General features: G+C 39.2%; 1 protein-coding gene and 1 non-coding gene across 2 annotated transcripts in view; one reads left to right on the top strand and one right to left on the bottom strand.

Moving 5' to 3' along the window:
• Wdr7 (WD repeat domain 7) overlaps positions 1-14,382 on the bottom strand; it is a 301,023-nt gene that overhangs the window by 68,430 nt on the left and 218,211 nt on the right. Inside the window, 1 exon segment of the mRNA XM_028857247.2 lies at positions 415-532. Within this exon segment, the coding sequence (XP_028713080.1) occupies positions 415-532 (118 nt within the window).
• Positions 12,206-12,309, top strand: LOC114683073. The gene has a single exon (XR_003733128.1). It is a non-coding gene; the product is annotated as a U6 spliceosomal RNA (small nuclear RNA).

Here is a 14,382-nt window from a genome sequence, read left to right as displayed (position 1 = left end):
TTTTTCTGTGATACAGAATAGGAAAAACAAACAGCAATTTTATGGCTTACATTTTTGTGTACAGTTGGAGAACCATTGCTAAATAAGTTTAGTTTTGATTACAAGTATTTGCTTATACTTGAGAAACATAAATACCTTTTAATTCACATAGACCTATTATATTTCATATTGAAAGGTACAAGTATTGCAAGTGTGCTCGTTCTAAGGACAGAAAAGAACATGAGAGCTCACGTCCTGAACACATAGCTCTGGAATTCAGTGCGTGTGCAGACACGATTCATTCATTTCAGCACTATACTAGCAACTTGCTTTGTTTTATAACTAGAAGGAATCTTTGTGGGTCTGACACCTGAGTTACAGTCCAGAGGAATTCCTCTGAAAGGGAAGATGCGGCCCATGAAGGCAGATGCTCACCTCCTTAGCTATGGTGGTGATGAAGGCGGGGGGTCTGGCCGTGGCAATGAGAGAAAGGGCATGCCTTGCAGAGCGGGCAGAGTCAGCTGCGGGGCTCAGAGGCAGCCCCATTGTGATGCTAAACAGGGATCAGAAAAAAAGGAGAAAGAAAAGAAGCATTAGAACTATAGACTCCAAAGATTAGACACAGCTTATAATGTCAGTTCAAGGTCAATGAGAGCACTCAAACAGTTAGACTATAATAGACTTGCAACAATGAGCAGTGATTAAGAGTCAGGGTGTTCTGGCATCAAATACAAAATCGAATTATTAACCATGAAGATGGAAAACAGTATGTGCATCTGTCCAAAAGGTTAAAAATGCCTTGTTAACAAATTATCAAGAACTACTGCTGAATACACATCACGAAGCTAAGGTAGGGTGCATACTGCGCTGGATGTTTGAAAGTTAAAGATAATTTGTTCCTAAGGCCATGTTAAAAAACTATAACTGAGGCTCTTTTGTGAAAGGAAGCAAAACTCACTCCTGTTTGCAAAGTTATAAAAAGAATTGAGAAGGGCAAAATGACTTTCAGCTAGCTATTATTTTGAGTTTGAAATCTCTCCGCACCGCTGGCCTACCCCACACTTAGCACTTTCAGAGTCATCCACTAGTAAGCACACGCACACCTGACACTTGGTTAGCATTTAAACAAAAGTAAACACACTGCTATTAAATTTCTTAACAAAGGAAGAGACAGCAGACAGTCCTTTTAAAGTGATGTACACAATGAAGGGAATCTTTCCAGATTGTGGGAACATGCGGGCCTGATATCACAGTGTTAATAATGCATTCACACCTCTGCTATATGAGAGCAGTCTTACTTATCACTAAACTCACTTGGTGGATGTGTGTGTGTGTGTGTGTGTGTGTGTGTGTGTGTGTGTGTGTGTGTACATGCACTTAGTGTGAAAAGCACTAAGACTTTTGACTAAAATCTAGTCAAGGAGTCACATAGTAATTATACAGAGGAAGGTTTTTTTTATTGCATTCAGTTATAATTTTTCTAGCTAAATAATTTTAACTTAAATGAACATGTGAAGATCCATTAAAATGTATTGTAAACAAGTCTATGATCTGTATGTATAAACTGGATTTATTTAATAAACATTCTCAAAAAGTTCATGGGTCCCTCTATAATTAACCTGAGAATAGTTATCTTAATTTTTGTTGGAAATCAAGATGAGTTACATGACTATTCTTAACCTCAAAGGAGGTAAACTGATGGCAGAAAATTCTGCTTTAAAATTTGACTGTTGTGCTACTTGAAAGCAGTGGTTCTCAACATGTGGATCATGATCCCTTCAGGGGTTGAGTATCAGATATTTACACTATGATTCATAACAGTATCAAAATTACAGTAATAAGGAAGCAACAGAAATAATTTTATGGTTGGGAGTGGGAGTCACCACAACATGAGGAACTATATTAAAGGGCCACAGCATTAGGAAGGATGAAAACCACTGTTTAAAAGGTTGTTAATAGATGTAACTCTTGCCTAGCTTTTTTCCAAACTGAGGTTAGCTGCAAAGTAGAGACTCAGATGAGAAGAGTACACACAGACTGACTTTGATATTTACCAAAAAAAAAAAAAAAAAAGGAAAGAAAAACGATCTTCGAGAACAAATGCATATCCTAAACCAAATGAAAATGGAAAGTGAGGGCTGCATGACCTGGTGCTCCTGGGTCCCAGGGGCTAGAAAGGGGTATTAAGCAGGATGACAGGTAGCCAGTCTCTCTTCTATGTTAAAAGTTACCACTTCAAATTGAGTATGGAAATATTTACTACCTGAGGATGAGACTTGAGAGTGGATTGCTTATTAACTATTTTGTATATCCACATTTTAGGTCAATTTCTTTCAAAGCTCAAAAGCTAGTTAAATATTTTAGATACCTCGCACTGTTTCCTTTTATTTTCAACAAATCAGATGAATGGGACTGATGATACTGAAGAGGGGACACAACCCAAAATGGTAAGTTAATTGAGTATTTCTGAACAAACCAAAGTTAACTTATGTAAAACCAGTCAGCGGGGAAAAGGAACATCGGTTTCCTGGGGAGTCCATCCCATATCAGGAAAGTTCAGCACAGGAGAAAGGAACCAGACACACAGGCTAGACCTAGAACTCAGGCTCTAGGACTGAAGCTGTGCTAGCTTGTGTTCTGTTTCATGTCTTCTTGTATTTGCCGCAAATATTCCTACAAAGTGATAAAGACATTTTATAAATGAAAAATCATGTTAAGAAAAGTTAAGTGAGGACCTAATGTACTGGTGCACCATGGTCCCTTCATATTTGTTTTCCAGGTTTCCTAAAAAGGTTAAATGGAAAATTCCAGCAATAATTAATAGATTTTAAAATGCATGAAATTTAGAGTAATGTGATAAAATCTTATGCAAAAAATTGTTTGGTATAGGAATCATGACTTTGCCCTGAGTACACATGCAGTATATGCTGTCTTTGTGGTCACTTTTGCTAGAAAACTGTGAAGGTATTAGCAATACTTGTGTGTAGATGGCTCTCTGGAAATACATAACACTGTATTCCAATGCTTATACATACAGTTCATCTTACTTGTCTCTTCATGTAAGTATTACCCACCCACCCAAAGAAAAACAACCAGAAAACATAGTACAATTTCATATTTGATAGTCACATACCTCTTATTACACTGTTGTTATGATTATTCAATTTTATTGTTTTTTAATGTCTTACAGTGCACAACTATAAGTTCAGCTGTATTACAGGTCTCTATGTAAAGGAAAAACAATGCATATAAAAGGTTTGGGATTACCATGGCTTTGTGACTCCATTGGGAGTCTTGGAATGTGTCCCCATCAGTAAGGGAGATTACTGTCTCTCACAATCACTGACCTTTGTAGGAAGTAAAGAGTAGCAGGGCATGGTGACACTGTGGTGAACTAAATTAATGAACTTTTAACATGACCAAATTTAGTGGCTTTAGATTAGTGGCTAGACGGCTTCCCTGAGAGAAGTTTGTAGAATTTTTTTTTCTTTTATTTATTTTATTTTACAATACTATTCAGTCTACATAACAGCCACAGATTCCCTTGTTCTCCCCCTTCCTGCCCCCCTCCCCTTCCCCCCAGCCCACCCCCATTCTCACCACCTCCAGATCAAGGCCACCCCAGAGGACTGAGATCAACCTGATAGATTCAGTCCAGGCAGGTCCAGTCCCCTCCTCCCAGATTGAGCCAAGCGTCCCTGTATAAGTCCCAGGTTTCAAACAGCTATCTCATGCAGCAAGCCCAGGACATGGTACCATTGCCTAGATGCCTCCCAAACAGATCAAGCCAATCAACTGTCTCACCTATTCAGAGGGCCTGATCCAGTTGGGGGCCCCTCAGCCTTTGGTTCATAGTTCATGTGTTTCCATTCGTTTGGCTATTTGTAGAAATTTTTTTAAGATACTGGGGTTTTGTTTGTTTTACTCAACGTCAATAATGGTTTAAATGAAGAATAGCTTACACTCATCAATTGGGTTGATCATAATATTTGAAAGGAGATTAATCACAGTAAGTGACAGAATTAGAAGCCATAAAGTTCTTCAAAAGATCAAATTCAGCTGAATAAGAGATCTTGGGGCTGGAAAGATCACTCAGCAGCTAAGAGTGCTCACTCCACCATCCTAGGGACCAGAACTTGGATCTCAGAACCCAGAGTATGAGTAAATGCCTGTAATCCAAGCTTTAAGCAGGATTGATGGGGCTGGCTGGCTTCCAGCAGAGCAGAAAATTCTTACTTCTACCCTGTTTCAGGTCCTTGCATGGGGGAGAAATTATGAGTGGAAAGGGAAGAGAGAGGAAGAAAGAAAAGGAGACAGAACTATATGTGGACAATAGACGCTTCTTGTAATGAAAAATAGCTCGAGAATTATATAGCAAAACGAAGAGGAAGACAAGTCACTCACTTCAATTGAAAGGCCTAACCACAGATTACCCTTTTCTCACGTCAGTAAACGACCATGTAAATTGGGGAGAATCACCAAATTTATGGTAAGAAAAAATGTTAAGGTTTAGTGAAGGGCACAGTCTGAAGAAAAGCCACAAGTCAATGAAGATGAAAGTAAATCAAACACCTATTTTCACACTGCCGATTAGGTTTGGTGGATAGTGAACATAAAAGGAGCAATTCATGTGCACACTTGTATGAGTAAGTCCCTCCATCAGAATCTTGAACTTTGAGAACAGGAAGATAGAGTGTAGTCAGACCTACTGCTTGGGAGCATACTTATCCTGATATCTACACTACATAAAGACCCAAAAAAGAAAAAGAATTACAGACCAATTTTCCTTATGAACACAGATGCAAAAATTCTCAACAAAGTACCTGCAAAACAAATTCACGAACACATCAAAAAGATCACCCATCACGATCAAGTATGCTTCATCCCAGAGATGCAAAGATGGTTTAACATAAGTAAATTGATAAATGTAACCCACCATACAAACAAACAAAAAGACAAAACCCACATGATCATCTCATTAGATGCACAAAAGACCTCTGATGAAATCCAACGCCCTTTCATGACAAAAAGTCCCTGAGACAGACCGCTGTGGTGATACATGCCTTTAATCCCAACACTCAGTCTGCAAAAGTAGGCAGATCTCTGAATTTGAGGCCAGCCTGGTCTATAGAGTGAGTTGCAGGATAACCAATATTATACAGAGAAACCCTGTCTAGAAAACAAAACAAACAAATAAACAGTCTTGGAGGGATTAGGGATACAAGAGACATACCACAACATAATAAAGGCAGTTTACAGCAAACCCTTAGTCAATATTAATGTAAATATAGAGAATTGCAAAGCAATCCCATGAAAATCAGAAACAAGGCAAGGCTGTCCACACTGTCCATACCTATTCAGTATAACCTGAAGTCTTAGCTAAAGCAGTAAGACAACTGAAGGAGATCAAGAGTATACAAATTGGAAAGGAAGAATTCAAAGTATTTTTATTTGTAGATAATATGATAGTAAACATAAGTGACCCTAAAAATTCTACCAGAAACTCAACAGGTGATAAACACTTTCAACAAAGAAGGTAAATACAAATTAACTCAGAAAAACCAGCAACCTTTCTATACACAAATGACAAATGGACTGAGAAAGAAATCAGGGAAACAATTGCTGTGGGGTGTCTTTCTTTTTGCTGTGAATATGTGCTGCTCCCATTGGCTAATAAATAAAGCTGCATTGGCCTATAGCAGGGCAGGATGGAGCCAGGTGGGAAAATCCAAGCGAGTCAGTGAGAGGAGAAAGGAGAGTAAGGGGAGATGCCAAACTGTCATCCAAGGAGCAACATGTAATGGGGCGCAGGTAAAGCCACCGAACACCTGGTGATACATGGATTAATAGTTATGATTGAGTTAAGTTATAAGAGCTAGCTAACAAGAAGCCTGAGCCATAGGCCATATAATCTGCAATTAATATTAGGCCTCTGAACGATTATTTTATAAATGGCTGCACAACCGCAGGGCCAGGTAAGACCAGAGAAACACGGGACTATGGGGTTGGATGGGACTGGAGAAACTTATGGCTATAAACAATACCTTTCATAACAGCCTCAAATAACATAAATTATCTTGAGCAACTCTAACCAAGCATGTGAAAATCTTGTATGATAAAAAGATCAAGTCTTTGAAGAAAGAAATCAAAGAAGATAGAAGATGGAAAGATCTTCCATGCTCAAGGATCAGCAGGATTAACATAGTAAAAATGGCCAATCTACAAAAACATTCTACAGATTCAATGCAATCCCCATCAAAATTCCAACAAACTTCTTCATAGATCTTGAAAGGACAAAATTTTCAGCATCAAATAGAAACACAAACAAACCAGAACAGCAAATACAATCCTTAATAGTACAGGAACTGTGAGAGTCATTACCATCCTGGATTTCAAGCTGTACTACAGAGCTATAGTAATAAAAACCGCACGGTGATCAATGGAATGAAATCGAAGACCCAGACATAAATCCACACACCTATGGTCACCTGATTATTGATGAAGAAGTCAGAAATACACAGTGGAAAAAAGAAAAGCATCTTCAACAAATGGTGCTGGTCAAACTGTGTCTGCATGTTGAGGAATCCAAATAGATACTACTTATCACCCCACATAAAACTCAACTCCAAATGGATGGATCAAAGACCTCAATATAAAACCAGACACACTGAACCTGATAGAAGAGAAAGTGAGAAAGAGCCTTGAACTCAATGGCACAGAAAAAGACTTTTTGACCAGAACATTGTTAACACAGGCACTAAGATCAACAATTAAAAAAAAAAATCAGATTTCATGAAACTGAAAAGCTTCTGAGTGGCAAAGGACATCATCTTTCAAACAAAGCAGAAGCCTACATAATGGGAAAAGATTTTTTTTTACCAACTACATATTCTATAGAGGGCTAATATACAAAATATATAAAGAATTTAAAATACTAGATATCAACAAAACAAATAACCTAATTAAAAAATTGTGCAAAGGTCTAAAAAGAGAATTTTCCAAAGAGGAAACTCAAAAAGCTGTGAAACACTTAAATATGCAACATCCTTAGCCATCAGGGAAATGCAAATCAAAACTACTTTGAGATTTCACTGAAGTACACCTGTGAAAAATGGCTAAGATAACTAAAACAAATGGCAGACATACTGGTGAGGTTGTGAAGTAAGGGGAACACTCAACCACACTAGTGGGACTACAAATTTATACAGCCACATGAAAGTCAATATGGAAGGTCCCCAGGATGATCTACCTCAAGATCCAGCTGTGCCACTCTTAGGCATATACCCAGAAGTCACATCATCCCACCACAGAGATCCTTGCTCAACCATGTTCACTGCTGCTCTACTCATAATAGACAAAAATAGGAAACAACCTAGATGTCTGTTAACAGATAAATGGATAAAGAAAATGTGGTACATTTATACAATGGACTATTACTCAGCTGTTAAAAAAAATGACAACATGAAATTTGCAGGCAAAAGGATGGAACTAGAAAAAAAAAAATCATCCTAAGCAAGGAAACCCAGACCCAGAAAGACAAATAAGGTATGTTTTCTCTTATAGGTGGATAGTAGCTATTGAGTCAATGACACCAAGCTACAATCTATAGAATCAAAGAGGATAGCTATAGAGTGGGTACTGGGGGTATGGAGAGACACAGATATATCTCCCTAGGAAAAGGAAATAGAATAGATAGTTATGGATACATGTAGTTATTTTTAAAGTATAGAGTGCATTGCATGTGTAATATGTTTTATTTTTAATTTATTTTTTTAGAACTTCATACATGAGTACTATATTTGCATCATTTCCACCTTTCTCTCAACCCCTAACTTCCCCTATGCTATGCACCCCTCTAACTTATGACTTCTTCTTCTTTAATCATTATTGTCAAATTTATATAACTTACTAAGTCCATTTAGTGTTGCTTTTATGTCGACGAGTTTGGGACTGCCCACTTAGGATTGAATAACCTATCAGGGGCTCATCTCTGGAGAAGACTAAATCTTCCTCACAGCAACAGGGTATAGCTTCTATGTTGTGTTTAGTTGACACTATCTGCAGCAGGCATCCTGGGCCTTTGGCTTTTACTCTTTTGGAGGGGGCAGGGGCTCATATTTCGGGATTTTCTCTGAGCCTTAGTGTGGGGACTGTGCTGCAGATGTAGCAATTAGGGGTGGGCACCCCACAATCACTTATTTCCTGTGTTGTGACCAATTGTGGATCTTTCTAACAGTCTCTATCTGCTGCAAAAAGAAACACCTTTGAAGAGAGTAAGAACTTGCCTCTGTGTATAGGTCTAAGTATTTACAATAGAGTTAGAAAGTACACTGGCTTAGGAAGGTGGCAGAAGTCAGCTCTCCTCTAGGGCCTATGATTGCTCCAAGGACAGATAGTTGACCGGGTTCACAGTACCAGACATGACTTCTCTCCTACTGAGTTCAACTAGACAGTTGTCAGTTACTGCCAAGATAAAAGCCACAACAACACTATTGGGAATATCTGGCTAGGCTGCCCATTGCTGTGGTTCCTAGGCTGCACAGCCAGGAAAGGCCTACTGTTTGCTCTTCTCCCTTGGCAGCTTGCATAGCGCCTGTCCACACCATGAAAGCTAGTCCTCAGGCAAGAGACTTCTAGAACAGTTTAGCTCATTCCTCTAAATCTTTTGTCCAAAGTGTGTAGTATCTTCAGCGATTAGGTCTTACTTACCTTCAAGTTTTGGGAAGCAAGCAAGGGTAATGGTAATAGTCTATACTGTTTTGGGAGGCTTTTGGATTATCCCCACCTCCACGCCAACCAACAACTGAGGGAGGTTTTCAATTCCTGACACTGGGCATTTTGTTAGGTAGTTAGTCTATGGCTTTGGTGAGGAGAATTAATCACCTTGTGTGTGTGTGTGTGTGTGTGTGTGTGTGTGTGTGTAGTAAGCTTCTAAAACAACATGTTTCCCTATAGGTATTTTAAACATCCTTAGTACTACTTATGTCTCCTTCCTCCTCTTCAGCTACATTACTCTCCCACCCCCTTCCCAATGTCTTTCTTCCTCATCCCATTTTCCCATTTTCCACACATAGCCTCTTTGTATTGTTCACCCTCTTTCTAGAGCTCCTTTCTTCCCTCTCCTCTCCATGGTCCTTTTCTACTTTTCTGGCTTCTGTGGTTACTTTAGATTATATACCAAATCTAAAGATTCAGAGCTAGTGGTGTTTTATCTTCAGCATGGCAGCTGCGCCTTCATCTACTCCTATCTCAGTCAGCAATTGGGACTCCACAGTTCCCAGCCTGCTTCTCTGGCAGTGGCCTGGTCACTCAGGCCTCAGTCTGGCTTGAATTCTGTTCCCACAGGCACTGGCTCTGCCATTGCCACTAAAGGTGGCTTTAACTAAGTCTCTATCATTCTATTTATAAAAACAAAACAAACAAAACAAAACAAAACCTCAAGACTCAAAGGCTGGAGTGAAAACTTGCTAACTCAAGAGAGGCTGAGTAGCACTTAGCTAACCTCTCCTTGCTGGTGTCTCCCAAAAAGCCTGTCCTTCCATTCCACCAAAACAAAAGAGGCTGCTCCACTCAAAACCCCTCCCTTCCAGTGCATCTCTTTATCTCTTCCAGATGTCCTCTGATGTTCTATGATTGCTTTCTGTCAGCTAGTTGCTAACTCAGCCTCCTCATCCAAGGATAATTTTATTTAATCAATGCAAATGCAGACTCGGAGTTTACAGTGTGAATGAATATCCCCCCACCCCAAAAGCTAGAATTATCCTCCGGGTTATACAAAGAACTTAAAAAAAACAAAAAACCAGATAATCAAGAATAATACCAATTTAAAAATGAGCTGTGCACCATAACAGAGAATTCCTAAAAGAGGGAGTAAAAATGGATAAGAAATGTCTTTATAAATGTTCAACATTCTTAGCAATTAGGGAAATGAAAATTAAAACTACTTTGAGATTTCATTTTACCCCAGCCAGAAGTCTAAGATCAAAAAACTAAAACTAAAATAAAATGACAACAAATGCTGGTGAAGATGTGGGGACAGGGCACCCTCATTCTCAGTGCAATTGCAAAGTGGAACAACCACTCTGGAAATCAGTGTAGAGAATTCTCAGAAAGCTAAAGATAGATCTACAGAATGACCCAGCTATACCACTACTTGGTGTATGTCCACAGGACTCATCATCTCGCTCCACAGATGCTTGCTTAGCCATGCTCCTGTTTGTGTGCTATGCATCTTAGTGTGGGATTCTATGTGGACAAGAGGCTTGGAGGGGAAGGGCTGTTTGTCTATTTCTGGAACCTGTGTGTAGACCCAGCCTTACTCTGTGCTCTTGATCCTGCTCATGGGCTGTTGTGTAGCTCATTCGTTTTATACATCTATAGGCTAGGCCTTTGGGTTTAGTCTTTATTCTACAGAAATTGGACATCACAGACTATTTTACTCAGGACTTACACACACACACACACACACACACACACACACACACACACACACACACGCCTATCTAATCACAAATACTAGAGATGAATGCTATTATAGATAAATAACATGAATATAAGCATAGCCCCCTCAGGTAGAGCTCCCTCTTCACATGACTGTTGATTAACAGCCTGTAAATCTTAGACACCAATAATAAGGCTTTGAAACAGTCCATATCAAGCACAAAGAAAGCTAACATTGTTTTAAAAACATTATTAATTATATGACTTAATTAATCAATGAATTAATTAATTCTAAATTGCAGGACTTCCATCCTACTCTTTCCTGGGAACACTGGTGTGTTAATAACTGTTTCCAATATCTGTTTCCAACTGAAAAAGAATACATAATTTCTCTGTGTCAAGTTGGAGCTTCATTTTTGAACATATTTAAATTTTTATTAATATTAATATATATGAATGCACGCATGCTGATGTGCTTGTGAAGGTCAGAGGACAACTCTGGGGAGTAGGAACTTACCATCTACTTTTCCGTGGGTCCTGGGGAGGAAACTCAGGTCACCAGGCTTGGACTGTTGGTCAGCAAGTGCCCTTACTCACTGAGTCATCTCATCAGTGCCTAGAGCTTTGTTGTATAACTCCGGGCAATATTCATTTCTAAAGCTCAGAGACACACATTTTCCCTACTCCTCCCAACATGGACCTTTTAGAAATATTTCCTGCAGGCTGCATATAGTCACAGTAAGTAAAAAAAAACAAAACAAACAAACAAACAAACAAACAAAAAAACCACTACGCTTGCTGAGCTGGTTTATGCAAAGGGCGTCGTCAGGTTATAAACCCTTGTAAGGGAATTTTTTGGAATAGAAAAAATTGCTCAATGTAGAATTCTAAAACATGTTTGTCTCTGTAGCATGTTTCTCTCTACACCCCAAACTTAATAGAAATGGTTGAGTTTGAGTTGAAATACTCAATTCTTCTAACTCTAGATAGTTCAAAAGGAACCTTTCCAATGTGAGGTGCTTCTCTGCCTATCAAAGATTCTTGGCTTCCAGCAGCTGTTTCCCCCTCTGTGTTTGGTAAGCTGTGACAAGGCCCTAAAAGCCACAGGCTTGCTGTAATCCCCTCATGTCCTCAGCTGTGGCAGCACATGATGGGCATGGCCCCTCAACAGCTGGGCTGTGCTCCTCTCTTCTTTCACAATAAAGGCCCTACACCATGACCTAGGCAAATAGAATCCAAACCACAGGTCGCACAAAGCCAGGAGTCTAGCCTTCCAAGAAGACAGGAGTTTCCTGCTTGCCTAGAAAGTAGGATTTGTCTGATATTTTTAACACTTTATTAGTATGTATAGACTCACAGAGATCTTTAAAAAGGGACTTCTTAAACAAAAAACTGTGTTTCTATATTTATCACAATTAACTGGATTAATTATGATGTTCAATTATTTACAAATAATTGAATTATCAGTTATTTCAGGAAAATACAACCTCATTGTGTTATTATACAGTCCACATTGACTAAATATACCGTTCTTGTTCATTAAAGAAACTCCTTATAAAAGATGCTACCTGTGGATCACTCACCAAACAAACAGCATAAGCCTTCAGTACAATAGCTGTGGGATGAGAGCTGAGAGTCCGAAAGTGGGTCCAGCCCTTCTCATGTTGAGTGCACCAGGCAGATGCAGTTGATGGAGACTGTCATCTCTAAAATACAGTTTTCTTAAAATCACTGCCTACCATCACTAAAAAGTAAGAACTAAGACACTACTTAAAGAATTTAGTGAGTATTCGTTTTGGCAGCACATATACTAAAACTGGAACCATCAAGAGATTAGCATGGCCCCTGTGCAAGGTTGGCAATCAAATTAATAAAGCATTCTATAATTTAAAAATTTTTAATGATATTTAAATGAAAATTTTAATTTCTATAAGGTACTAAATCCTTAATGAAAATTTCCAAATTAAATTTCAAATCCAAAAGTACATTTAAAATTATGCCCTGATCATTTTTTTGGTAATCTTTATTTAAGCTGCTTTTAATTTACAGGTGTTAAGATTTTGAATAGTGTTATAGTTTTAGCTTTTGGAGTCAGCTAGACCTGAAATTAAACCCAGTCATTTTTACCATCTAGAAAATGAGAGATGGTGTCTCTCACAGACTCATACACTAGATCTGTGTGTGTGCACTTGCAAAATGGGAAAAATCGTGTTTACTGCCTTGGGCTTCTGTATACCTAAATGAACATGTTTGCAATAAACACAGCATAGAAACCCTCAAGTAGCATTGCATATTGGTAGAGTAAGCAATAAAGGCCCAACAGGAGGGAGAAATTGGGTAGGCAGTTTAGGGGAAAAAGACTTCCAAGAGAAGTACAGTTTCTCTAGACAAAACCCAAAAATGTCCTTGAGCCCCTGGCTGCCTCACTGTAGCCAGAGATGACAGAAATTTGGAAGGCTCTAATCTCTAATTTAGTTCCTAAATGATTTTAGGGTCACTTCTTCAGAGGTGGGTGTGTTAGAGTAAGCAATAAAGGCCCATTAAGCAAAATCTCATCCCTGGCCCATGACCTAACACTCCACTTAGCTAAAGAACCACCCCTCGGAAGACAGCTCACAGAAGCCCGTGGTAAGGACGCAGGCAGAACAAGTCCTTTAAGGGAATATTGCACTTTTCCTTCCCAGAATGCTCACCCTAGAACTGCAGCTTACTGGCTGGCAGCCGTGCAGTTTTGTACAACTGGCCCTTTTCTGAATTACTCAGAACTGTGCATTTCCCCTTTCTTCCTTCTATGTCTTTTCTAAGCAGGGATTGCTTAACACTTTGGGCCTCCCCAATATTTTAGGCTTTTTTACTTTTCCCTAAAGTATCCTCCCAGCTATGTGGATGCTTGCCTGTCAAGTGTCTGACCTTCAGGACAGGACATCTTACACAGAATGAGCCCTCCCCCACCCCCATTCTCCTCCAGGAAGCTGTTGAGATTTACAGCTTGCTTGCCATGGCATTTTTTTCTTTTAAACTCTAATAAAATTGTCCTTGAGCTTCCATTTGAGTTCATTCTTAAATTATTTATTAATTACACTAAGAGCTCCAAGAAGTGGATCTTAATTTCCCACGTATCAATTTAAGACTCCACTTTGAACCCACAGATCCACCAGTGTACACAGTAGGTGCTAACTACAAGCAAGGAGCTTCCAGTTACAACCAACCTTTGGCCTAACCTTCCTTCTACTTCCCAAAGACAGCTGGAAAGGAAGCTGTTGTGTTTCTTGATGGGTGAATCCTAGCTTGCACCCTGCTGTTAGCTCAGAGGAAGGTAACTTTCACTTGGGATCTGTTTAAAGACATGCAGTGCCTAAGCCTGGTTCTGTTGTGTGTCCCTGCTCTTTCCACAGACTATTCTGATATGAAAATCCAGGCACACCTTCGGCTTGCCCTGTTAATTCACTCCATCAAGCCTGTCCAACCCTTTACCATCCCCACTGCCTTAATGTCCTGGACATTGTGAGACAGAATCTTTGCCTGACTCCACCTGAAACTAGAAATAGCTAACCCTGGCCCTTTTGTATATTAGTTAATAAATGCCTGCATCATTAGTAAGCACACCTATAAGCAAAATATCTGGGAAAAAAGTGCTGATGTTGTGACTAGCCGAAGTGATGAGTCAGAATTCTACAGTAAGGTGTTATGAATTCTGGGGAAACACTCTTATTGACCTTGAGGCACCTACAGGTCTGTGGAAAAACTCAAAGTACTCCATTCTGACAGGGAAAGGCAGTACTTGAAAGAGAGGGACGAAGAACTCTCCCATAATATATATTCTTCAGAACTAGTCGTTTCTCCCAAGCCTGTCCTCATGAACTTACAAGACTGGGAAAAAAGAGAGAAATATTTGCTATGATTGCTCTTTCCATAAATGTGAATTGAAATTGTAAGCATTTGTCAAGGTAAAAGCATTTCACA

This window comes from Peromyscus leucopus, chromosome 19 (genome assembly GCF_004664715.2).
Source record: "Peromyscus leucopus breed LL Stock chromosome 19, UCI_PerLeu_2.1, whole genome shotgun sequence".
Lineage (NCBI taxonomy): Eukaryota > Metazoa > Chordata > Mammalia > Rodentia > Cricetidae > Peromyscus > Peromyscus leucopus.
The sequence above is the reverse complement of the archived record's forward strand: the minus strand, read 5'-3'. Positions and strand labels throughout refer to the sequence as shown.